At 34.5% G+C, this 25,905-nt stretch overlaps 1 protein-coding gene across 2 annotated transcripts in view; it reads left to right on the top strand.

The window, feature by feature from the left end:
• The window catches only part of CDH10 (cadherin 10), a 171,834-nt gene extending 150,408 nt beyond the window's left edge, over positions 1-21,426 (top strand). For both annotated transcript variants that reach the window (XM_059416473.1, XM_059416475.1), the window contains exons 8-12: positions 1,281-1,417; positions 6,583-6,704; positions 11,546-11,654; positions 17,550-17,801; positions 20,419-21,426. In XM_059416473.1, the coding sequence (XP_059272456.1) occupies positions 1,281-1,417; positions 6,583-6,704; positions 11,546-11,654; positions 17,550-17,801; positions 20,419-20,909 (1,111 nt within the window). In that variant the 3' untranslated portion in view covers positions 20,910-21,426. The remainder of the gene's footprint in view (positions 1-1,280; positions 1,418-6,582; positions 6,705-11,545; positions 11,655-17,549; positions 17,802-20,418) is intronic.
• The last annotated feature ends 4,479 nt before the right edge of the window (positions 21,427-25,905 follow it).

The following is a 25,905-nucleotide window of genomic DNA, read 5'->3' as shown; positions in this document are numbered from 1 at the left end:
GATGCGGGACTCGATCCCAGGACTCTGAGATCATGACCTGAGCCGAAGGCAGCGGCTTAACCCACTGAGCCACCCAGGCGCCCAGGTGTGGAATATTAAAAGAGAAAAGAGTTTTATGGCACTTAAACATTATTTTGTATTATTATTCAAAACCACAATTTAAAAATAGTATTTCATGAAGTTTTCCTAATGTAAGTGACAGTTGGGGCTTGGGAAAAGATATGCCATTACTGAATGTTACTCCCAGACTTGTCATCTTTGTTTTACTTTACTTTTATTTATTTATTTTTAATATGGAATGTTAAATGTTATTTGAGGATTATGCTTGCTAACCCAGGGACTATAAAGCATTTGTAAGCCACCAGGATTGTGAAGTGGTGGGAACTGATGAGGGGTATAACTATTTTAAATTGTGCCTGACAGTCTCCCAAATAATGGGATTTTATCCCAACTTTAGCAACCTGATTGATAAACCTGACTTTAGAATGATATCCAACACAATGACTTTAATCAATTTGCAGCATAGTTGGTTTCTTATACATATGCTAAGACTTTATTTATTTTTTTTACTAAGACTTTACTTGGTACAAATGTATGAAAACTCTAACCCCAACTTTTCTGTTTTTAAAACATCTTTACTTAAAATGTATACATTTTTAAATGATATATATGGTTAATAAACTGAAGCTACATGAGTATCATACCATGGAGTTACTAAACAGCATCATAAATTGATAACATACTAGTCTGTTGAAACTAATGTTGACTCCAATTTTATAACTATGAAAAAGACTTTGCTTCTGGGAATGCTTTTTTGCATTTGATCCTTACAGTAATTCCTTAACAGAATTTTCAGCTTCTAGGTAAGGTCAGTCGGTAATGTAGCCATCTGTAATGTCAACTACTTTGTGAGAAAAAAAAAAATACTTCCCAGTCAGTTGAATATGGCAATAGATAGTGATTTAATAAAGCAAATATTCAGAAGGCCATCATTTTAAATGCTGAAAAAAGTGCCAGCTCATGCCTTGGAAAGAGGAGGAAGGTAGAGATTTTGAGCGGTGGGGAGGGTGGGGGAGTTGGGGGAGTAGGAGGGGGTTTATCCTGTGTGTTTGTGTGTGTGTGTGTGTGTGTGATAAATTGATGATATAGTCTTCATTCTATATCAGTATCATATATACTCCTATGAAATTATTACGTTACTATGTGTGTGTTTACATTACACCATTTTCTCCTACAAATGTTAATATTGTTATGTATTTTGCTTCTCTTTCTACATCCAGATTTTCCTTGGATCGCCATACGGACCTTGACAGGATCTTTAACATACATTCTGGAAATGGATCCCTTTATACATCAAAGCCCCTTGACCGTGAACTATCTCAATGGCACAATCTTACTGTTATAGCTGCTGAAATCAGTAAGATGAACTTTATAATATTTAACATATATTAGGTTTTATTTCATATTAAAAATAATTTCTTCTCAGCGCACCTGGGTGGCTCAGTGGGTAAAAGCCTCTGCCTTCGGCTTGGGTCATGATCCCCGGCTCCTGGGATCGAGCCCCGCATTGGGCTTTCTGCTCGACAGGGAGCTGCTTTCTCCTCTCTCTGCCTGCCTCTCTGCCTACTTGTGATCTCTGTCTGTCAAATAAATAAATAAAATCTTTAAAAATAATAATAATAATTTCTTCTCATTATACATGTGAATTGTAATTTTAATCTAAGGTTTTAAAATGCTTCAAACTAATACTACATTATATATTAACTAACCTGAATTTAAGTAAAATCTTAATAAAAAAAGAATAAAGCATTTATTTCAAGAAAAAAAAAGACTTCTCAACATCTATAATTCTTTTTCAATAGTTGCCCTATATACTGAGGGATAGTTGTAGGTAGACCAAATCAACATTTAATATTGTCTAATAAAAATTATCTAAAAATTGGACCTAAAGATATCCTTTTTTGGGGGAAAGTATATGAATTAGATTTATTACATAGACACTATAAATTAAAATGTATGCTAAATGGTAAACGTACCATTTAACAACAAACATGTAGGTAAGTATTATTTCTTCCTCTTTACAGGTGAGGAAACCCAGGTATTGGTAATAATAGCTAACATTAAGCACTCTATGCCAGGTATTATGTTAGGAATTTTATATTAATTTTCTTCTAGTAATATTCTTACTGACCTTTTTTCACGAGAAGGAACTAAGGATCCAGAGGTTTTGGTACCTTGCCCAAAGTCACCAGGCCAGAAGTAGTAAAACTGAGATTTAAAACTAATCCTTCTCTTTTCAGATCCAATACTGAATTCTACACCTAATTTACAGAATTTTATCCAAGTAATAACAGTCAGATCCAGGATTCAAAATCATATCTGTCTTTAATTGCAAAGGTTCTTGCCCATTCAAGGACTTGCCGCATAATTTGTGGGGGGCATTATAAGACAAAACGTCAGACGTCTTGCTCAAAAATGACTAAGACATTTAACATGGGAATAGCAGAGCCTTAAAATAAGCATGGGGCCCTTCTTAGAGTGAAGCCCTGTGCAGTGACTCAGGCCTGTGCAGCCACTTTGTCCACTCAGGCAAACTTGTTCAGGTCTCTACATCCTGTGCTGTGATTTACTGGAATGAAGCAACTCTTTACTCTAAAAAGAAGCATTAATTAGGGACTGAATGATGGTGAAAAACTAAGCCTATAAATTCCAGACCTGAAATACGAAGCTGAATTCACAAACACGTATCAAGGTCAAGTTATTTGAAGCCACCATTCCAGGATTTGGAAGGCAGAGCAATGGGACCAAATCGCCAAAAGTCTCAGAAAAATGGAACGAGGCTGGACTGATCATTAACAATGAATTCAAAGCTTCAGGATAAAATGGTAGATTTAGCTTTCTCCTTAAATCTGGCTCTGAAATGCTGATTAATTCCACCATCCAAATGACCCAGTTTTTCCGTAGTCAGATATAAATGGCTGTGTCTTTTAAGGGTGACTGAAGAAATTTTTTGTTTGTTTTTCTTTTAAGGAAGGCTTTTTTCTTTCTTTCTTTTCTTTCTTTCTTTCTTTTTTTTTTCCCCCTATTATCTATCTCCATGTCACTGCAGTTAGATGTGTCCAACAGGGTCCAATCTGATCATTCCAGCATCATGGTTGTCTGTGCTCTCTGCTTGATTCAAGATCCTAATTCAAGCCTAATGAGTTAGGAATTGCATTTTCCATTTCAGATACTTTGAGAAATTTAAGTTCTAAAGCTAGTTGAAGTAATTACAATTCTGTAAAAAGCTAAGCCAATTACGTTCTTCTTTTTAAGAACTAAACCTATTTTTTGCCCTTAAGTGAAATCAATTTATGGAGTAACTGCTGGAAATGCGTACCTGCCAAGCCTCAAGCAGTCAGAAGCCTATTATGCTGTTCTGGGCGTTAAATGGATAAGGGAGAAAGGGAAACAGCATATAGGAAATTGTTTTTACTAGATTTTAAGCCCTGGGTTTGTGGTAAGTGTGCACTACACCAAGCCCTAAGCAGGGCAGAATGATGTTTAAATGTACTTCCTACCAGTGCATTTTCAAGCCCTGCCTCTAACAGTTTAATTCTACCTTCCACAGCATGTGTCACATCCTATGGCAAGGGCCACCTCAGGTGAATATTTTGTGCTTTACACCATGAAATAACTTCTCTTTTCCTTCTTCAAAAATATTTTTTAAATGCCATTTGGAGAATTAAGAATCTAAAATTAAGGTCACAATTGGATCGTTGAAATCCATAATGAGTTCCTCTCACATCTGAAAACTTGACTATAATCATTGCAATACGTTCTGAGAACAGTAGAGCAAAGTTTATGACCAAAGAACTCCATTATCTATGCCTAGTTCCTTGAGAGTGGAAATTCTTGCCCTAAGCAGGTAGAAAAGATACATCTTTGCAAAGGCTGGGATTTCTAGATAACAGTATAAGCTTTTGTTTTCTTGGATAGGGCAAAGACCCCAAATAGATCGGAATGCTTTCACATTCTAGGGTCCTTTATTGCTGATACATTCTTGCTAGAGGAGAGTGTGCCTGCAGGACTCTGAAAGAGAATCGGGTGGTAAATATTCCAACTACCGTTCCCTATGATGCTTCATGGAATGCTTTATGTTTTTACTGCGATATCCACCAGTAAAAAGGTTAGGGTGAGCACTGTTGTTTGAACAGGTGATTCTAAGCCTAATGTTTTACAAACACATTTATCCTTGTGGATTTAGCTTTTGATTTGAAGAGACTTTTTGAGTGATTTGTAAAGCTGGAGAATCGTCATTTTGTGTCAGGGAAAGGCCTGACAGTGTAGTTTTCAGATATGACATTGTTCTGCTTCTCCTGACTTCTAGCAAGTGTTACATTGATGTCAAGACAATGGAAAGAAAATATTTTACTTGTGTCACCAACTCTATTAGGTGAAAAACCACATGCTAGAAAATACAGAAGAATCATACCTTCCTACTCACACCCATAGCAACGTCATAGCTCTAGTAGGTTGTGAATTCATTTGTGACAAACACTTTGTAGGTGAACTCTGGCTATTTGCAAATGGTTAAGGACTAGGTGGGCTAGAGAAAGAATGGAATAGAATTTTTCTTCTTTTCTTTTTTTCTCTCCTTTCTCCACTGCTCCCCAAATGTATGAACTATAGGGAAACTAGTTAACGTATTTTTTTTTATTGTGTGAGTGCTTTGTGTGAGCCGACACAACGTAAACTCTCAAGCAATGTAAGATGAAAGAGGTATCACAGTGATAATAAAGATGATTTTAATAGTTGACATATATTGAGTGTTTACCAAGGAACTAATACCTTGATAACAGTGTTTGATAGTTTTCATGCATTAAGTGACTTAATTTTTCAAATAACCCCATAGATTAGAAGTTCTATTTTAGTTTCTAACTGGGTAAATTGAAGCATTTGAGAGATGGAGTACATTGACCGGAGGCACACAATGAGTGAGTGGTGAATCTGGGATTTCAAGCAATTCCGTTCTACACCAGGGTCTGGAATCTCCAACCACCTGATGTGCTAAGTAGTAAACAATAGGCACTACATTAGCAAATGGGAAATCAGAACCTAAGAATGGAATATACGGGAGTGATAAGACTGGAAAGGAGTGTTAGAGGATGCATTTGTCTTCAAGTTTCTCTTGAAAAAAAGAAGGCAGATAAAGACACTTCACACGGATTTAGAATTCTGTCTGTCTTCCTTCATAACGACTCAACCTTGTAAACGTCTCTGCTGAGTAATCAGTTCTTCCACATTATTTTTAAAAGTGCTGACTTCATTATTTTACTAACAGTGTAATTACATGGAGAGAAAGGAGGAGAAATAAATTATTTTGCATGGTAATAACCTCCCTATCTGTACAAGACAATACTTTCTTACCCTTGTATATGAAAACTCTATAGATTAAAATTAGCAAGTCAGATACATTTCACAAAGGTAAATAGTACGATCCCTAACCCATGTTAGTAGAGGCTGTTTAATAAGATTGCTATTGTCCCTCACTCATTTGTTATTTGTTTTGTTTTGCTTTGCTTTTAGCTACTTACCTCCTTTCTTTTTTTCCGTTGATCTTCAGTTTGACTTTGCTGAAGTCCACACAGAAGCTGAACTGCACCCAAAGACTAAGCTTCGGATATCACAAAAGCTGATAAATATAACCTGAATTTACGATGTCAGGACACTCTCAGATACCAATACTAGTGCCTAGAAAAGTCCTTTTGTGGAGATTATACAATTCTGACTAATACGAGGGTGTTACCCAAGGCTAAGCTAAATAGACATTCATATTTTAAAATTCCATTTACAAATCAAGACAATTTTTAATGCATATTTTTATGTGAACACTTGGATGCTTTTGATTTCAATATTTGTAGCAAAAAAATCATGATTATTATACTGTATGTCACTATTGAGCTAATTTTATTATACAAAATTGAGCCTGGATTATTGAAGTAATACTGGTAACAATTAATGAAATATTCATGTGCTTATATTTTCCTGTGAATTTTCACCAAACTTGTAAAATTAGTAGCTATATATTAAAATTTCCAAAAGGGGAGTTCGGAGTAGCCATTGGACCACATTTTCATGATTAAAGTCGTCAGGAGGTTAAGTTGAAATATAACAACTCCCACTTAGGAGCTAATGAGCATGGGCGAGTTAATAGTTTATTTAAAATTATTTCTTCATCCAAAAACTCAGTAAAGCTTAATATAATACTGCATGACAAATATTTAATAAATACTTGTTCTTATTTTACATATTTGGACTGTAAAGCCACAAATACAAAACAAACTCAGTTACACTGGATTGTGCTTTTTAAAAGATTTTCCAAAATAATACTAGTTCTCTTGAGGCCAATAATAACTGAATTTATGACTACTTAATTAGGCTCTGTAGTAATTTTCTTTATTGTATTTGCTCATTATGTTGGCAGAATGAACACAATGCTTATTTTTATGTGAGCACTTAGTATCCACAAGATACTTATATAAATTAAACCTGGTGCACACATTTGTCTTCCTAAACAAATTTTTCTTTTCCCTTTTCTAGACAATCCCAAAGAGATGACTCGCGTGGCTGTTTTTGTGAGAATTTTGGATGTTAACGACAACGCCCCACAATTTGCTGTGTTCTATGACACTTTTGTTTGTGAAAACGCGAGACCAGGGCAGGTGAGCACCCATACGACTAAAAGCTTCAGAAGATTTTAATGGCTTATTAAATGTTTTCCATTCCCAATCTTAAGAAGAATGAGTAAACAGAGATAAAAATGTTCATATAAGTCCCAGTAATATTAAAAAATAAAAAAAGGCTGATAAAATTTTAGGGTTCCAAATGACCCTATAGCTTGTTTCACATTTCTTTCGTGAAGTTCAAATGAAAGTATATCATTGTTGCCACAAAAGTCAAGATGTAGGAAGAAATAACTTTCACTTTGTAAATTTTCACAAACAAAACCAGGAAAAAAAAAAAACCCTCTACTATTTCTCTAGGTAAATACTGATAACCGCTAGAAGAGGTGGGAGATGGAAGTTAGGAGAACACCGACACATGGGATCAGCAAAACAGTGCATCAATATTCCAATGTATGCAAATGCTTTCAAAGCAGGGCTGCAGGATTCACTCCTTAAATTTATACTTGTACTTCATCATTATAGCAACACTTAGAGTGCTTAATGACTTAGTTTTCCTCCTTTAGAACATTCTTCCTACATCATCTTTGTTTATAACTCTTTAAGTCTTTTTCTCAGTGGACTCATTTTGTTGTTTGAAAAGCTCCAGTGTATATGGCTGAAGAGAAATGCTCTTAATTGGTTTGAGTGCTATCTTCACAGAAGGAAGCTGCATGTTATAAATAATAATTGGGAATCAAATGTGTTTTATTAAAGAAAGAGGAGCCATCACAAAACTACATTGTGTTTTGACATCATTTGATGCTCCCTATAAACATCAATGTCATTGTTACATTTTTATGCAAATTACGTTGTGGGGTAACACGAATTCTTCCTTCTGAAGATTCTAACAGGAATTCAATAGCCTGTCTATTGTTTGAAATGGTGAAATTGCTGCAATTGGATTTATTTTTTTTTATTTGAAAATGTTATGGAAATGTTTAATTTGGAATATTTAAATGACAAAGCTACTTCCGACCTACTTCCTAATGAAACAGTGTTTGCCCTGGAAATACCATTCCAAATAGTACTCTGCTTGGAAGGCTCAGCATGATATAAGTTGAAGCCTTTTCTCTAAGAGATAAATTACCCACTTTACAACTGCCGCATGCATTGCTCCCTCTATGGTTATTCCATTTGATTTTCAAGAGATATCTTTTCAGAGCATTTGAGTCATTTAAAATACTGATTTCCAAATGTATTCAAAATATACAAAATAAGGGATTGTGGGTCTTTTTTTTTCCCTTATGCATCTTTGAAAAATAAAAACTAAATCTGGTTCAGTAACTTTATAATTTGGGAATTTTAGAAACCAGTTGGCATATTGCAGGAAAACAATAAAATCAAAGACAATTTTAATTTAAAAAGTAGCCTATCTGGACAAACTTGATAAGAATAACATGATTAGTAATTTTTGTCTAATCAGCTGAATGTGCTATAGCTTCCCATAGTAGTTATTTTTAATAAGATCAGTTTGTTAAATGTCATTTTGGTCTCCTGGCTGATGAATGGTTGCTTGAACTAAATAAACCATTATGTACTCAGTGATGGAATTCTAGGTTGCAACAGCTTAGCAGGCAAAACCAAGGGGGTTATTTGGAAAAGTCCTTCACCAAACCTTCCTTGAATTTTATGTTAATCTGTCTTCCCTCCTTCTAGGGATGTTGTAGCTTGTTAGAACTCGCGGGTGTACTTTAGTTATTTATAGAGTATTTCAACCCACCCAATTCTCCTCTGAATTAAGTACTGTTTTATTAAAGTGGCACTTTGAAGGACAGCATAGGAAATGGTTCCCTCTGTTTGGTGTGTGGACACAATGAGAAGACAGACAGAGTTCCTTTTCTGTCTATTCTCTGCTCTACGGGTAGGAGACGTTCCCCTTTGGAAAAGATGCAACTTAAAGCTGATGTAAATTCCCAGTCCCCTCTTGCGCCTGAACCAGGCTACCTCACTCCCTGTCTTATCCACCTCAGAAAGAGCATCTTGGGAAAGGAGAGGCGAGAAGACTAGCTGTTTCATTTTTCTTTCATTTTCCCTCACGCATGTCTCACTCCTTCAGTCAATAAGTTTTTCTCCTTCAGTCAATATATTTCAATAATTTTTAATCTTTATGAGAAGAAAGAGCATTTCAGTCTCCCAGATTTTGCAGAGTCTCCCCAGGGAGGACTGCTGCTTACACTTACCCACAGATTGTATCTAAGCTCTAGGCCTTTGTCAGACCCCAAATATCCTATTACATATTTCCATGGAACAATGTTGAGTTACTTCCCTAACTGGTACTCTTTCCACTGAAAAAGCTGAAACATTAAAACTTAGGGACCAGTTTTCTTACTTAAATATCTTAAAATCCCGTCATCATCCCACACTCCATTACGGAATGATCACTGAAAAAAGCCTCAAGTTTACTTGAGATTATTTTAGAATAGCCTAGTAAAAATGCAAACCATTTATATAAGAGCTAAGGAGATTAAATATGAATGATTTATCTGTGTCTATTCTTCATGTGCTCAAAGATGAACACTGGACATCACCAGTGCTTTTACTTTTCCCCCATAATTGTGGCAACCTATTATATTGGAAATGAGTTAAAATGAACTTGACTCCAGGAGGAATAAATTGCAAGTGTTTCTATAGAAAGACCAGCTGGTTTTATCTCCTTCATGTTGCCAACTTCTGAATTCTATTTTAGCACATACATACATGTATATACATACACATATATGTACATATGCCTATGTATATGTTATATCCACGTATATATGGTACATATACGGAAACAAATAAACAAATATAGGCCAAAACAAAATATATTTGATCCTTGAACAACTCAGGGGCTAGTTCCTTAATAACATTTAAGAAAATATATCAGTGAATTAATAATTTTGAAACCAACAATGCTATCGTCTTTTATTCAAATAACATATTAATTAAGAATTTTTGTGTAAACCATTATAACTTCTTACAGATATATGTACAGATATGGCCATTTTGTTCTCTGAAATGTATTATTTTGGTTTATAAATATAAACTGAAATTGTAATTTTGTGTGTGTGTGTGTGTGTGTGTGTGTTTTGGTATTTTTTTTAATTTGTTTTTTATTTTCTGAAATTGTAATTTTTAATCACAGTTGAAAATGCATATTTATTATGAGACATTATTTTTTTTGTTTTAAAAGACCGTTAGCTCTACTTTTAAATTTCTATCATTTTGTATCTATATATGTGCTAAAATATTAATCTTAATGGTATATATAAACATAGAAATTTTATTAAGTCTACTACCTTACTTGATGTTGTTTCTTTTATGTCATTTTTTCCCTTCAGCTTATTCTTAAATCACTAAAAATAAAATCTTTTAGACTGCTTGACAACAAGTCAATCAAGAATGATTTTGTAACTGAATTGAAACCTCTTAAAGGGTATTAACTAATACTTTTTATACATTTTTCTCTTTAATTCCTTCACATATCTACACATATGTACCATTTTTGGTCTTATATTGGATAGGTAAGCAATTAGCAATAAATCCTTGCTTTCTACTTAATCTTGAATTACCATTAAAAAAGTTATGTTATATTTTAAAATCTATTTTAAAATTACTCAAAGTTTCAATGACTTTTTGGGCTGCTTATTCCTAAACATTTATCTTTGTTTGATCTAATTATATTTCTTGTATTATTTTGAAATCAGTGGCTAGAGTTGAAATTAAATAGGGAACAGCTAAAATTTATCATAATTTTATTTTTATAAGATATTTTAAAAGAAAATTTAATTGGATATAGAAAGGTTAAATAATTCTTTATTTTTTACAATTATATAATATTTTAAACTTGAAATCTCTTTTTACAGCAACAAAACATCAGCAACAAATATTTTCATCAAGTATTGACACCCTGTTAAATAAGTCAATGTGGTAAAGCACATTCTTTTCAGTTAAGCATAAATTTCACCATTTATATATGGTATACAAATTTAGCAACTTCTGACGTTCTCTTGCAAAATTAAGATATGCAAAAAAATTATATAAAATGTTATTATACATATAAGTTAAGGACAAATTCTATATATATACAAAAAAGTACATAGTCATATGGTACATATATATTTATATAATATTAATCATACATGTTCAAAGTGATCTAATTATAGTAAAAGGTGTTACATTTTATGCTTTGTTACCAGATAGCTCCTTATATTGTATCTTATCCTAAAATAAATCAGAGATGATTATAAAATAACCATTTTGCATGTTACACATATATTGAATTAAAAAATGTAATTTTATTGACAATGTAAATAAAGTGAACCATTACTATTAAAGTAGATCATAATCTTTAAGTCTTTCCTTTAAAAAGTTTTGCATGATATTATCTATGAAATCTATACATTCTTTGAATAGTTTTCACTTTTGATAAGGAGAAAAGCCATAATCACAATAGGTTTCTAAATGTTTCCTCCATTAGATAAACTTTTCCAGATCATTGTTTAAATACATATGTAATAACCTACTCATGTGAAATACTATATCTAAGTTAATAAGACTGCAAAGAATATAATATTGCCATTTGTTATTTTGAAGAAATGGATAATATTTGGGAGAAATTGAGAAGGAGGGAGAGAGAAATAGAGACAGAAAAAAGCAGAGAGGAAGGGAGAGAGAGAGAGGGAGACTTTTTTAAAGTCAAAGTAATAATTAAAAAGATGGAATAAAAGATTCATGCACAAGGAAGAAAATCAACTGCCTTGAAATTTAGACAAAAGCAAATGTTAAAAAATTACATATTGTAAAGCAAACTATAACCATAGATGTTTGATAAATACGCATTTTTCTTCTTTCTGCAGCTAATACAGACTATAAGTGCAGTAGACAAGGATGACCCTTTAGGTGGACAGAAATTTTTCTTCAGTTTAGCTGCTGTCAATCCAAACTTCACAGTACAAGATAATGAAGGTAAATTTTAGTACATCATCATTATGATTTCAGATGACATTAGCAAGACCTTTTCTCCAAAGTAACAATCATTTTATGTATTAATGTACTGATCTATGTTACAAAATGTTGTTTTCATCAGACATCTAATGAGATATTAATTTCTTTCTTGACCATATTCATTCTCTTAAATTTCAAAACAATAAAGATGTGAAAGAGGGTTCAATATGAGTACTAGTCAAAAGTTTGAATCTTGAAAGCATTAGAAAGGCTGGAAATAATCAGACACATGGGGTAGAGAAATGAATGACTCAGTGAGATCCTTGTGCAATTTCAATGAGATTTAGCAGCAACATATTCACAAAGCCAAAAAGGCATGGGATATGAGTGAGAAGAAGTGTCCATATTAGTCTGTGAGGGGTTTCAATACAAAGGCAGTTGCAAAGGTAAGATACATGATTCTTCTGTACAATATATAAATTTTATAATGTCTCTGTGATTAGAATGTACTGTTTGTATTTCTTATATTCCCCAAGAGGACAAAAACATATTTTAGAGGAAAAACTATGAAAATGGTAACTATTTTTAAAAAGCTGAGCAGCTTTATTCTTTGAAAATATACATGGTAATTATTCTAGCCTAAACAAAAGTATATAGTTAGAGCCTGTTTCCCCTTAATAAATTTATGTTAAACTAATTATATCAGCTAATCTTTCTTTTAAAAGGCATACTTATCTTGGAAGAGGGTAGATATAGTTATTCTTAAAATACATTTAATAACTACATTGGCATATTTATAACACCTCCGTAACAATATATATCCACTGGCAGAACCAGATTGCTCTATCACCTCTTGATGGCTTTCAGAATATCAGAAAGAAGTGTAAGATAATGGATAGTTTTCCTTTAACCCAGTTATTGTTTGAGGTATTTGATACAGCACAAACTACACAATTCAGTTGAAAAGAGGGCATCCACTGGTAACATCTGTTTATTAAATCAGTAGTTAATTCAGTAGTTTCTGAAATGTCTCTTTTCCATCTGAACATCTTTTCCATCTGAACATCTGATGTTCCTCTGAACATGTAAAATAATTGCGATGTGAAAAATTGTCATAGAGTTGGCAGATAAGATACAAGATGTCCAGTTCCATTTGAATATCAGCAAAACAGCACCCATCATTTTATTTGCTCAATCTGGCATCCTAAATATAGAACTTAGATTAGACATCCCTGGTACTGATTTGACAATATTATATCTCTTTCTAAGTGCATTTCAATTTGCTTTATGTTTCTGTTAAACTGAGTCATGGATCCCAACAAGCCAATTTTAAAAAGTAATAGAGACTTGAAATAGTATTACCTTATCACAGCATCTCACAATTAGTAGGTAAGCACCTTAAGATGAATCCTAATTTATTTTTAACAAGTAGGGCCATCTTTCTATATTCAGAAGAGTTCCTGATCTTACATAAATTACTCAAAACAAGAATCAAAGCCCTATGAGTATATATTTGAACATGTCATTATATAGAATACCACTAAAGTCAGATGGAATGAACTCACTATTGCATAACTCACTATTCCAAAGTGCATAAACTCACTGTTTTTTTTTTTTTTAATTGAGTGCATTTTGAAAGAAATTCCAATGATACAGAAATCACCTTATGGCTCTTCTTAAGAAAAAGCCCTTGTATTTGTCTAAATGTTCATATTAGAAAACTTTAATTTTATGTTATCATTTTTAAAAATTAATTGCCTGTTTCTGTGATACCACACTTGGAGCTTTTGATTCTTTAAATTCCTCTTCCCTAGCTTATAGGTCAAAAGCATAACTGTATGATGACCTTCTGAATGTTTAATAAAATGATTTGAATAGGATGATTAGTTTAGGGTAAAACTTCACTTTATTCTTCAATGTATTAAAAGTATTGTAGGCAAAAATAAGATTTAGAACCTTTTGAAAAGTTAAAAAAGAATAAGACAAGAAGATTCTAAATATACCGATATGCCAACATCTGTTGTTTCTTCTGTTGTTGATTTTAGTCATTCTGACAGGTGTGAGGTGATGTCTCATTATAGTTTTGATTTGTATTTTCCTGATGATCAGTGATATTGAGCACCTTTTCATGTCTCCGCAGGCCATCTGTATGTTTTCTTTGGGAAAATATCTATTCATATCTTCTGCCCACTTTTTAATTGGTTTAGTTGGGTTTTTTGTTTTTGTTTTGTGGGGTTATTTGTTTCTTGGCTGTTGAGTTTTGTAAATTCTTTATATATTTTAGATAACCCTTTATCAGATATGTCATTTGCAAATATGTTGTCCCATTCTTTAGAAAGCTTTTTAGTTTTGTTGACCGTTTCTTTTCACTGTGCAGAAGCTTTTAATTTTGACAAAGTCCCAATAGTTTATCCTTGGTTTTGTTTTCCTGGTCTCCAGAGAAATATCTAGAAAGAAGTTGTTATGGCCAAGTCAAAGAGGCTACTGTCTGTGTTCTCCTCTAGGATTTTTATGATTTCAGGTCTAACTAACATTTAGGTCATTTAGGTCTTTAGTCCATTTGGAATTTATTTATGGTGCTTGACATTTAAAAAAAAAAAAAAAAAAAAAAAGAAGAAGAAGTGTTCCACTTCCATTCTTTTGCATGTAGTTGTCCAGTTTTTCCAACACCATTTGTTGAAGAGACTTTCTTCTCTTCCTTGGATATTCTTTACTACTTTGTTACACATTAGTTGACTATATAGTTACAGTTTCACTTCTGGGTTTTCTATCCTGTTCTGTTGATCGATATGTCTGTTTTTATACCAGTACTGTTTGGATCACTATAGCTTTGTACTAGAAGCTGAAGTCTGGAACTATTGCATTCAGCTTTGCTTTGCTTTTTCAAATTTTCTTTAGCTATTTGGGGTTCCATACAAATTTTAGAATTGTTTGTTCTAGTTGTGGAAAAATGTTGGTGGTATTTTGGTAGGGATTGTATGAAATGTGCAGACTGTTTGGGGTAGTATAGACATTTTAACAATATCTGTCCTTCCAATCCATGAGCATGGAGTGTCTTTCCACTTCCTTGTGTCATCTTCAGTTTCTTTCATCAGTGTTTTATACTTTTCAGAGTATAGATCTTTCAACCCTTGGTTAGGTTTATTCCTACGTATCTTTTGTTTTTTGAGAATTGATACCTTAATTTAATTTTCATTATCGATATATAGAAATGCAACAGATTTCTCTACATTGACTTTGTATCCTGCAACTTCACTAAATTCCATGATCAGTTCTAGTGGTTTTTGGGTGGAGTATTTAGGTTTCCTTATGGGGTATCATGCCATCTGGAAACAGTGCAAACTTTACTTCTTCCTGGCTGATTCTGATGTCTTTTATTTATTTATTTTTTTGGTTGTCTGATTGCTGAGGCTTGGACTTCCAGTATTTTATTAATTAGCAGTGATGAGAGGTGACATCCCTGTCTTGTTCTTGACCTTGGAGGAAAAGAGTTCAGTTTTTCCCCATTGAGGATGATATTAGTTGTGAGTTTTTCATGTATGGCCTTCATAATATTGAGATATGGTTCCTCTAAACCTACTTTGTTGAGGGTTATTATCATGAATGAGTGTTGACAATGATGTGGAGAAAGGAGAACCCTCTTGCACTGTTGTTGGGGATGCAAACTGCTGCACCCACCCTGGAAAACAGTATGGAGGTTCTCAGAAAGTTAAAAATGGAAGCACCCTGTGGTATAGTAATTGCACTACTAGTTACTTACCCAAAGAACATAAAAGTACTAATTCAAAGGGATATATGCACCCCAGTGTTTATAGCAGCATTATCTACAATAGCCAAATTATGGGAACAGTCCTAGTATCCATCAACTGATGAATGGATAAAGAGGAAGTGCCATACACACACACACATATATACATATTTACATATATACATATATATATATATATATATCCATATACATATGTGTATATATATGTACATATATATACACACTTAGCCACCAAAAAAGAATGAAATCTTGGCCATTTGATATGACATGGGGGGAGCTTCAGAGTATTATGCTAAGCTAAATAGGTCAGTCAGACAAAGACAAATACCGTATGATTTCACTCAGTTGTGGAATTTAAAAAAACAACACAAAGGTATAAAGGGAAAAAGAGAGAGAGAGGCAAACCAAGAAATAAACTCTTAACTGTTGAGAACAAACTGATGGTTATCAGAGGGGAGGTGGGTGGGTGAACAGGTCCTGTAGGTCATGGGGATTACAGAGTGCACTTATGATGAGTACTAGGTGTTGTGTAGAAGTGATAAATTACTAACTTCTACACCTGAAATTAATATGACATTGTATGCTAACTAAAATCTAAATAAAAACTTAAAAAAAGAAAATGGGAAAAACATATGCCCATATGCATATAAATATTTATTTTAGTGTAGATTTGAGAACAGAAGAATTATACCCTAATACTTTTTGGAAGATAAGTCAAATTTGCAAAATGCCAGGATTAAATTTATTTTTTAAATTTGCTTATGTACGTCTTATATTTTGGTAATCTTCTTTCCTAGCCTTTATAGTTAACTGATATAGTAGAAATGACTTCTTACTAATAATTTAGGAAATTACTCCTTTATGTTCAACAACTCTACCTGCAAGAAAGTTTCACCTTTTTTTCCCCTGTCATATTTGATTTAGCAACTAGCTGACTCACTCCTTTCCCTACATTAACATTTTGAGCAGGCTTACCAGATTGGCTAAAGAAGACTAAGTGCATTGGACAAACAGAATAGGAAATTATCATCTGTGTACATATTGATTTTTTTAAAAATATTGATTATAGATGGTTAGGTGAAATCTTTTTTGTTAAAAGCACAACCTCAAAAAAATAAAAAAAGTAAAAGCACAACCTCCATTGAGGGATACTGGATGTTATCAGATAAAGAAAATATCTGTAGCAATATACTAGTTAGTAGGATGCTTGGGTTTTTTAAATCCTTACATCTGCCTGTGCATTTATCTAGTAGTCCACATCTGTCACCAGATGGGTTATAGATTGTATTTGTTTTAATGAGTAGAAATCAGAAGTTCAGAAAAATTAAATAACTTGCTGGGGAACCTGGGTGTCTTGGTTGAACACCCCACTCTTGATTTAGGTTCGGGTCAGGATCTCAGGGTCATGGGATCGAGCCCTGCAGCAGGTCTGTGCTCAGTGTGGAGTCTGCCTGGGATTCTGTCTCTCACTTTCCTTGCGCCCCTTCCCCTGTTCAGACTCTCTCTTTCTCTCTGTCTGAAATAAACAAATACATAATAAATAAATAAAATACATAAATAAATAATAAACAAAATCTTTAAAAGAAATAAAGAAAAAAGCAAACTTGTTCACCATTGTTCAAACTTGTTCACCATCGTGACTCTTGAAGGATTTCGAGTGTGTGATTGATTTTAAAAGTCCAACTACCCGTAAAATTTATTCGTTCATATTTTTCTTCACGAGTATTGGGTTAATGTGTATATTCTGTGTTTGTATGTATAAACATATATGCATATATAAATAGAAAATACTCACTATGATTTTTTTTCTTGCTATGCTTGTGTTTTCTGAAAACTCTGAAAAACAGTATGCCAGTATCCTTGCTATCCTGATAAAATGTTCACTTATAAAAATTCACCATCTTACCATTATCTGCCAAAAACTTGGAAATCAAATAAATAAACATAGTCTGAGACTCCTCAAATTACCTAATTTATCTTATCGGTATTTTTAAATGTTGCATTGTAGACATGTTACAGGAAAACCGATCTTCATTTTATATTTTACATAAACATCTCTTTACTTGGCTATCAAGCCACGGGGATCAGCATGAGAGAAATTGACGATCCCAAGCCATCTGTAATCTATCTGTTAAAATTTATTTTAGATAATACTGCCAGAATCTTAACCAGAAAAAATGGATTCAATAGACACGAAATAAGTACGTATCTCTTGCCTGTGGTGATCTCGGACAACGATTACCCGATTCAGAGCAGCACGGGCACGCTGACCATCCGCGTGTGCGCCTGCGACAGCCAAGGCAACATGCAGTCCTGCAGCGCAGAAGCCTTGCTCCTCCCCGCTGGCCTCAGCACCGGCGCCCTCATCGCCATTCTCCTCTGTATCATCATTCTGCTGGGTAAGCGACCTCATGGAAATCGGGATTATTTCCTGGACTGTTTGCGTTAGTGTATTTGTGGATAAGAGATTCTGTGATGAAAATAACTCCTCCCCCATTAACTCCATCATCGAAGAGAGACCTACATGAATGATAGGATGCTGTTTATATTAAAATAGTTTATCTGATCAGATATTTATTGCCTTTCTTTCAGAAATCACGAGACTGAAAATTAGAGCTATCCAAAACATTTTTTCAAGGTTACACAATTTCTGAGTAGCTCAACCAAGGCCAGGTACTTCGCTGTCCCTTATAGCTAGTTTTTTTTAGGAAATGTAAAGTTTATTTCCAGCTTTTTACTGGTATGATGGCTGGACGGAGCTTTTCCACTGAAATCATGTTAAAATAGCCCTTTACCTGGTTCACCTTTCCCTGAAACAATAATACTTGATTTTATAACCTGGAGCAAATTGCTTTTTAACTGCTTTTGAATGAAAAATCAGATTAAGTTTATCCTCCAGTTGCATTATCTTAAAACTATTGTGTATATTCCTATGACCCTAATCAAAAAACATTGTATCTGACATTTTAAGAAGCAGTAAAATGAACTTGGGTTTTGGAGCCAATCTTAGTAAGTTTCATTAACCTTATTATTAGAACATTTTTTACTGGGTAAGATCGTTTGGCTGACAATAAACAATCTAAGGTTTAAAATCTTTACATTATGAGTTTATGTGTGTGCCTGAATATATGAATTTAAGCAAATTTTTTTTGAAAGACTTGAAGAAGAAATGTAATTTTTTTTTCTGTCTCAGCGGTGGCCTATTTATTTTTTAACCACTTTGAAGGTCAAGGATACTTACCAGTTGATTAAAACCTTATTATTATTAATTTTTTTTGCATTAAAAATTCCCCTTGTTTGCCCTTTCACAGAAGCTTGAAGGCAGGTCGTCTGACTGTCCTGTGTTAATAAAAAAGAAAAAAGCTAAGAGCCCTCCCCATACTAATGTAATTCTCTTAGTTCAGTCCGCTCTAACCATTCCATAGACTGGATGGTTTTAACCACAGAAATGTATTTCTCATAATTTTGGAGGCTGGAAAGTTCAACATCAAGGCACTGGCAGATTCCAGATTTGGTGGGGGCATACTTCCTGGTTTCGATGTGGCTGTCTATGCTGTATCCCCATAGGACAGACAGCAGTCCTCTCTCTTGTTTCTTTTCATAAAACCACCTAATCCAATTCATGACAGCTCCACGCTTTGACTTAATTACCCCCTAAGCATCCCACCACTTCTGAATATCATCACTTTGGGGATCTGGGCTTTAACATGAATTTTGAAAGGACACATTCAGTTCATAATAATAATAAACCCCATATCTTTTAAATGTTTCTTCTAAAGAAGCTAAATAAATATAGCTATTTCATCATACATATACCTGTAAAATATTTTCCCTCTCTTTTCTTATTTAATTGAATTTAGATTTGTTTCCTTGAAAATTATTCTTTTCAGGGATCGTGTCCAAAATGTTTGGAAATAGTGAATGAGAGTGGAAAATTAATACAGCCAGAGACAATTTAACATTCTCCTGTCTTTTATGCTATTATCATCATGATTAGTAAAATCATTATGTTGCCATTAGTGATACCTTCTTAGGTATCAGTAGTAAGGAAATGCCATTCTTTTTCTTTTTTAAAAGATATTATTTATTCATTTGACAGACAGAGATCACAAGTAGGCAGAAAGACAGGCAGGGGGTGGGTGGAAGCAGGCTCCCCACTGAGCAGAGAGCCTGATGGGGGGGGGCTCGATCCCAAGAACCTGAGATCTCAACCTGAGCAGAAGGCAGAGGTTTAACCCACTGAGCCACCCAGGCGTCCAAGAGATGCCCTTTCTGAATGATATACATTGCTATTTGTAGATCTCCTGTTGTTTGAGATATATCTAGCTAAGTTCCTACATGCTTTCTATAGGTAATTCAATGTAGAAATTGAAATTTACTTTTTGCTGTCGTGTGACTGGGTAACTTTCTTTTTGGTCTCATGTGTGATATACATTTCTATGTAATACCCCAGAGATGGCTAAACCGGTGGTGTACATCCATCAGCAAAGCTATTTAACCAAAACCAACACTGCATTTTGTGAAGCATGTTGCCTTTTTAATATTGTACAAGGATGTGCAAAATAGGAGCATATTTTCATCCTTCTTAATTGTTTTACTTGAAGCCGAATTCAATTTGTGTCTATTTTTTATGTAACACCTTATGTCACCATTCAATGCAAAGTATAAATAATGTCTGTACAATAAGGAACTCACTTCAAACAGTTCTTAGAAAAATAGACACAATATCACACTGCCTTTGAGAACTATCCCAGATGGCTTTAAAAATGCACTAGAAACACGGCTTGCATACCCCACCCACCCTGGCTAAGCCCCCAGCTGCCTCTGCCCTTTCCCCCACCAGCACCGATGGAAGCACAACATGAACCTGAAATCCTCGCCTGTCCCGGAAAACCTCCATCACTTCAATTCCTCCCCAGTCCTTCCGCTGGTTATTTATGCAGTGTTTTAGATGGCCCGCTAATGAATCTCCTTTTCTTTTCTTTTTTCTTTTTTTTTTTTTTTTTCCTTTTCAAGTGATAGTAGTCCTGTTTGCAGCCCTGAAAAGACAGCGAAAAAAGGAGCCTCTGATCTTGTCTAAAGAAGACATCAGAGACAACATCGTGAGCTACAACGACGAGGGCGGCGGCGAGGAGGACACGCAGGCCTTTGACATCGGCACCCTGCGGAACCCCGCGGCGATCGAGGACAAGAAGCTCCGGCGAGACATCATCCCGGAAACTTTGTTTATCCCGCGGAGGACTCCCACGGCGCCGGATAACACGGACGTCCGGGATTTCATTAACGAAAGGCTCAAAGAGCACGACCTCGACCCCACGGCGCCCCCCTACGACTCGCTCGCCACCTACGCCTACGAAGGGACCGACTCCGTGGCCGAGTCGCTGAGCTCCCTGGAGTCGGGCACTACGGACGGAGACCAAAACTACGACTACCTCCGCGAGTGGGGCCCCCGCTTTAACAAGCTGGCGGAGATGTACGGGGGCGGGGAAAGTGACAAGGACCCGTGACCGAGGACCTGCGGCGTCTGCTCGGCTCAAGCAAGAAGAGGCAGTAACTCGACAGACGTCGTCTCCACGACACAATATTTCATATTCAGGAGCATTTTCCTGCCACGCAGCACAATTTTTTCCCATTTCCTTTTTTAATTTGTTCATTAATTACATTAATTTTTTTTTTTCCCCCTGTAGGATGTCTCATGGAATATATACGAAATTTTATTTAATCACTTCCAAGAGCCAAAGCTATGGAAATTCAGTGTTGTCCATCTTAGAAATAAAAGATAATTTTTCAGAAACACGAACAGGATAGTTCTCCCTTAAGCAACCTCACGAACAAGCCGCTTCTGTTAGATACACGTCCTGCCCTTGCCAATGAAGCTTTTAAAAAGGTGAAGAAAAACAATTTAAGGTATATCCTGTTCTGTACATTAAATTAAAAAGAAAAAAAAAGTACATGTGGTGTTAGTAGGTGTGATTTGCAACCTGGTATACAAACATTTGTGCAATTTCATTTCATCAAATTCTATCTGCTAATGTTTTATATTTATATTTTTGTATTTATTTTTAAAAAAAAATAAACAAGTTTTTACAACTACCTTGGCTCCAGCTTCATTTTTTTCCCTAGGAAGAAAAAAGAAATTTTTTAAAAAAATTTATTTATTTGTCAGAGAGCGAGAGAGAGAGAGAGAGAGAAAGACAGCATGAACAGGGGGAACAGCAGACAGAGGGAGAAGCAAGTTCCTCAGTGAGCAAGGAACCTGATGTGGGACTCAATCCCAGGACCCTGGGATCATGACTGGAGCCAAAGGCCGATTAACTGATTGAGCCACCCAGCTGTCCCACCCCTAGGAAGAAAACTTTTCTTTATGGACTCACTGTCTTGGTACAAAATGACAATGAATGCAGGTGAGGACACAAAATCATTATAATTACTATGCAGACCTTTAGCCAAATTAACAAAATCTAGGAAGAACTGTTTCTCCACTGAATTTTTGTTATGTTCTGACTTGTGAAATAATTGCCTTAGTAAAAGTAATAGTCATATATAGACCACTTAAAATTTATCCCATAAGCCAATTTAAAACATGGCCATCTTTATGCTAATTATCCCAAAACATCAGCAATATAGTAATTTCATTTCCTTCTACCCACTTAAGTAATAACTGAAAGAATATAACATTTTCTTATTTTTGTATGACATTTGTGCTACTGAGGGTTATAGGTAATAATAGTTTAGACAGATTTTAGACTGAAATAATCCTTTAATGGAAAATATACTTACCTCCCATGGTGACTTTGAAAATGCCTAGTAATGACAGTAATAATGCTGAATATGCCATTAAGATATAGCAATGTGATTATGTCACGTTTTCAAAAACACATTACATATTTATTTGTAATTAAGTCTGTTTTTCTGTCAATGAATGATTCAATAGAGGAGGAAAAAAAAAATACTGGTAGTTAATTAACTGGAGTTCCTGAGATTCACAGAGGCCAACTGCCACCACCTGATCTCTTGTTTCTCAAGCTCCAAACATGATTTATTTATAAATGGAGCACTCTGTTGGGCCTGCGCTAGGAAGTCACATTCCCTGCTGAGTGTATCATAAACAATACCAAAGATTTGTACTTTCCAATTAATGAAAATGCTATGATTTTGGAGGGAGAGTACAATATTGACATATCCTTAATGCAGAATTACTTATTTCAGTCTTCTTGAATGATGTGTTTTTGCCCCCCACCTTAGGGGGTGAAAGGAACACATTTCTCTGACTACAGACATTTTAGTTTGCATGGTAATGTATTTATAAAAGAAAAACAAGGCATGTGGTCTAGTTAAAATTAGTCACATTAGAAGGGCTGTCAAATCAAATCATAGTAAAACTCAACTTGTATGACTTCTTATATTCCAAGAACCCATTCATACAACTAGAAGGCTGACTGTTGAAAGGATGGGGTTTAAAGGGGGGGAAAAAAAAAACGAAGTGAAGGGAGAGAAAACCTTCAATACCCTAGGATAATCCATTCAAATAAAATCAACAAAAAGTGGAAAAGTTAAAAGACTGTATATCTTATGAACATTTCACATTAATTATGATTCAAAATATAATATTCATTTGATTGAAAATTAGTTTAAAAATTTCTAGTGTTAGCTATTTTTATTAATATTGCATATCAGTAATTGGAATTCTTATTTGAATATTTTTAATTATCCTCATTCAGATAATTTCAAACTGATATTAACTTGCCCTGCCACTTATTTCATCACCCACTTTAAATAAATTTAAAAATTATGATGACAGTCATCTCTAGTATCAAATCAGGTCTCCAAAAATTATCCTGAAGGAGACTGATTAGCAAGTTTCTTTGGCAATAGAGGAACTATATTGTATAGAAATCATTTTTTTTATGAGTTCTGAAGCAGTCCTTAGTTACAGATATCCTATTATTTTTTTATAATGAAGGTCATATGTCAAGTTCTTAGAGATCCTGAAAATAAAAAGTGCTCCTACAATGACTCTCATTGTTCAAATTCTCTCAGTAATCTTCCTTGTATGATGCTTTCCCAAAGAATGCCCAAGACACAGATTATTCTATGTCCAATGCTTTAAATATTGGAAATGTGGAAAATATCTCTCAGTATTGTATAAAGTAAAATGTGTCAAGTACAAAGTGTCATTGATTATATCAGAACACTGTGGGTCTTTCATTTATTCATCCATTTATTCCTTCATTCATCAAATATTCTGAGCACCTATTATAAAAATCAAAGGGTGTTCTAGACCCTAGAGATGTAATAAAAAATTGTGGATAAATTTTATCTATGTTAATAATTCTTAGTGAAAATGAAAAAAATTGTGAAATAGTTATAAAAACACCCAGAATTTATAACGAAATACCTAAATTCTACTGTAATTAATTTTTTTAAACACAGAAGAAAAATTATTGTCATCCTTTTTCATGTTTTAAATATTCAGATAAGTGAAATAAAATGATTTATAACCTTTGGTCATTAGAAATGGTGATTAAGTCAATCAATCCTCATTGGTTTTATTTTCAACAAAATATCAAAGAAAGTTTATGGAAAGATAAATTAATGCTTTCATGCTAAAGTTTCTCTCTATATGTCAAGTAGATACTATCACACAAATGCAAAAGTTCCCAAAATTTATAGGTAGACTTAAGCATATAAATTATGAGTAATTAGATGTCTAAAATAGTCTAAAATAAAAAAATTTAAAATCCCCTAAGATTTACGATTGAGAATTAGGAATATCTTGGTTCGGTGACAAATACATCTACCCAAGTATCTATATGTAATCCCTTCATTATGCCTTCACCAGATATTACCCCGCCCCCTACTGACCATCTGTTGCCAGACACCCGCTAACCAAAAGCTGCAGCTCCCTTGTCCCAGCAACTTGAGCCTGGGGGGCACCATATGCAGCACTGCAACACCTGGGCAGTCTCCCTGGTAGCCGCAAAGGAGTCTCCTTGACTCAGATCTGCCAGATGTGAAGCCAGTTACTGAGTTTGAAATAAAGTGAACTGTTGGTCTCCTTGTGTCCTCTCTCCAGCTGCTGGGACTCTCCCACTACTTTGAAGGAGTGCAGTATTGGCTCACCCAGAGTGGTTCAGAGCTTCCACTTGGTCACCGAGTTATCCTGCAGGTTGTAAATAGTGTAAGACAGTAGCATCTAGTTGCAAGGGCTGTCTTTTCCCTTTTACTACAACGTTACGGCCAAGATCAAGACTCTGCGATCATTCTGGACCCAACGTTTTCTTGTAAATTCCACACTCAAGAAGTTGAATTCATTTCATTTTTAAAACATACACAGGATTCCACCACTTCTCACCATTACCATGATTCTGCACTAAACCTCCAAACTCTCAATTACTAGGAGCAATTAACTTCCTACTTGGTCTCTCTGTTGTCACCTGCCCCACACAGACTCTCCTGTCAGCGCTGAGGTCTACAAAATATTTTCAAAATAAATTTCACATTTGGTTATTCCCTGGTTCTAAACTCTACTCTTCCCTCATCCTAACTCAGAGTTAAAGGCAAAATTCTTATAATCTCCTTAAAGCCTCTGCAAAGCCCTTTGATGTCTTCTCCCATTTATTGACTGTGCTTCAGTCACTGACTCTTTGCTCTTTCTTCTTGTCTTCAAGAGTTTGCACTGGTGATTTCTCCTCCATAGCTTGTGTCCCTACCCTTTTCAAATTCCTTATCAAATAATAACTTAAAAAATCTTTATTAAATGTTATTTTTAAATTGAGGTCTTCCCCTATCCAAACTACTTGAGAGTTGTAGACTGTCCTATTGCTTATATTGCACATGTTTTCTCCCTAACACTACTACGTTTTTAACATGTTCTATGACTTACTTGTTAACTACGATTACTTTCTGTCTCTCTCAAAGAGAATGTAAAATTCATGAAAGCATGGATTTTGTGTTTTATTCATTACGATGCTCAATAGACAGAATTATGTCCGTTTAGGTGCTCAATTAACATTTGTTGGAAGGATTAATAAGTATCATACCATTTGGATTTATCACATGTTATAATGTTTATATATAGATATAAGCATTCTTTGCATCTGATATTTCTTCCTTCTTTAGATAGTGAACTTCTTAAAGTTATATGAGGAATCTCAGTGACTTTTTCAATCATTTACTAGAAAACTTTTTGTTTCCAGACTGGTTCTGTACTGGGCCATCATTTTAAAGATACATGTTAATTAGGCAATGATTATTTTGGCTAATTGCTTTAGGAAAGCAGAGACAAATCTTCAAGGACACCCAAATCTGAGAAAGGAAAAACATTGTTTCAAATGAAGTTACACTGCAAATGTATTTGGAACATTTGTGAAGTACCAAAAATTATGATAGTGGGCATTGACATAAAATAAATTAAGTGTTAGAAACACAGATGACTACTTTTTCAGGTTTTGTTTTGGTGTCATTGGGGTCTGTGTCACAATTTGGGGGACTTTAATAGTG

This window comes from Mustela nigripes, chromosome 12, assembly GCF_022355385.1.
Source record: "Mustela nigripes isolate SB6536 chromosome 12, MUSNIG.SB6536, whole genome shotgun sequence".
NCBI classification, from domain to species: Eukaryota; Metazoa; Chordata; class Mammalia; order Carnivora; family Mustelidae; genus Mustela; species Mustela nigripes.
Note: the sequence above shows the minus strand (reverse complement) of the source record. Positions and strands in the feature narration are given on the sequence as shown.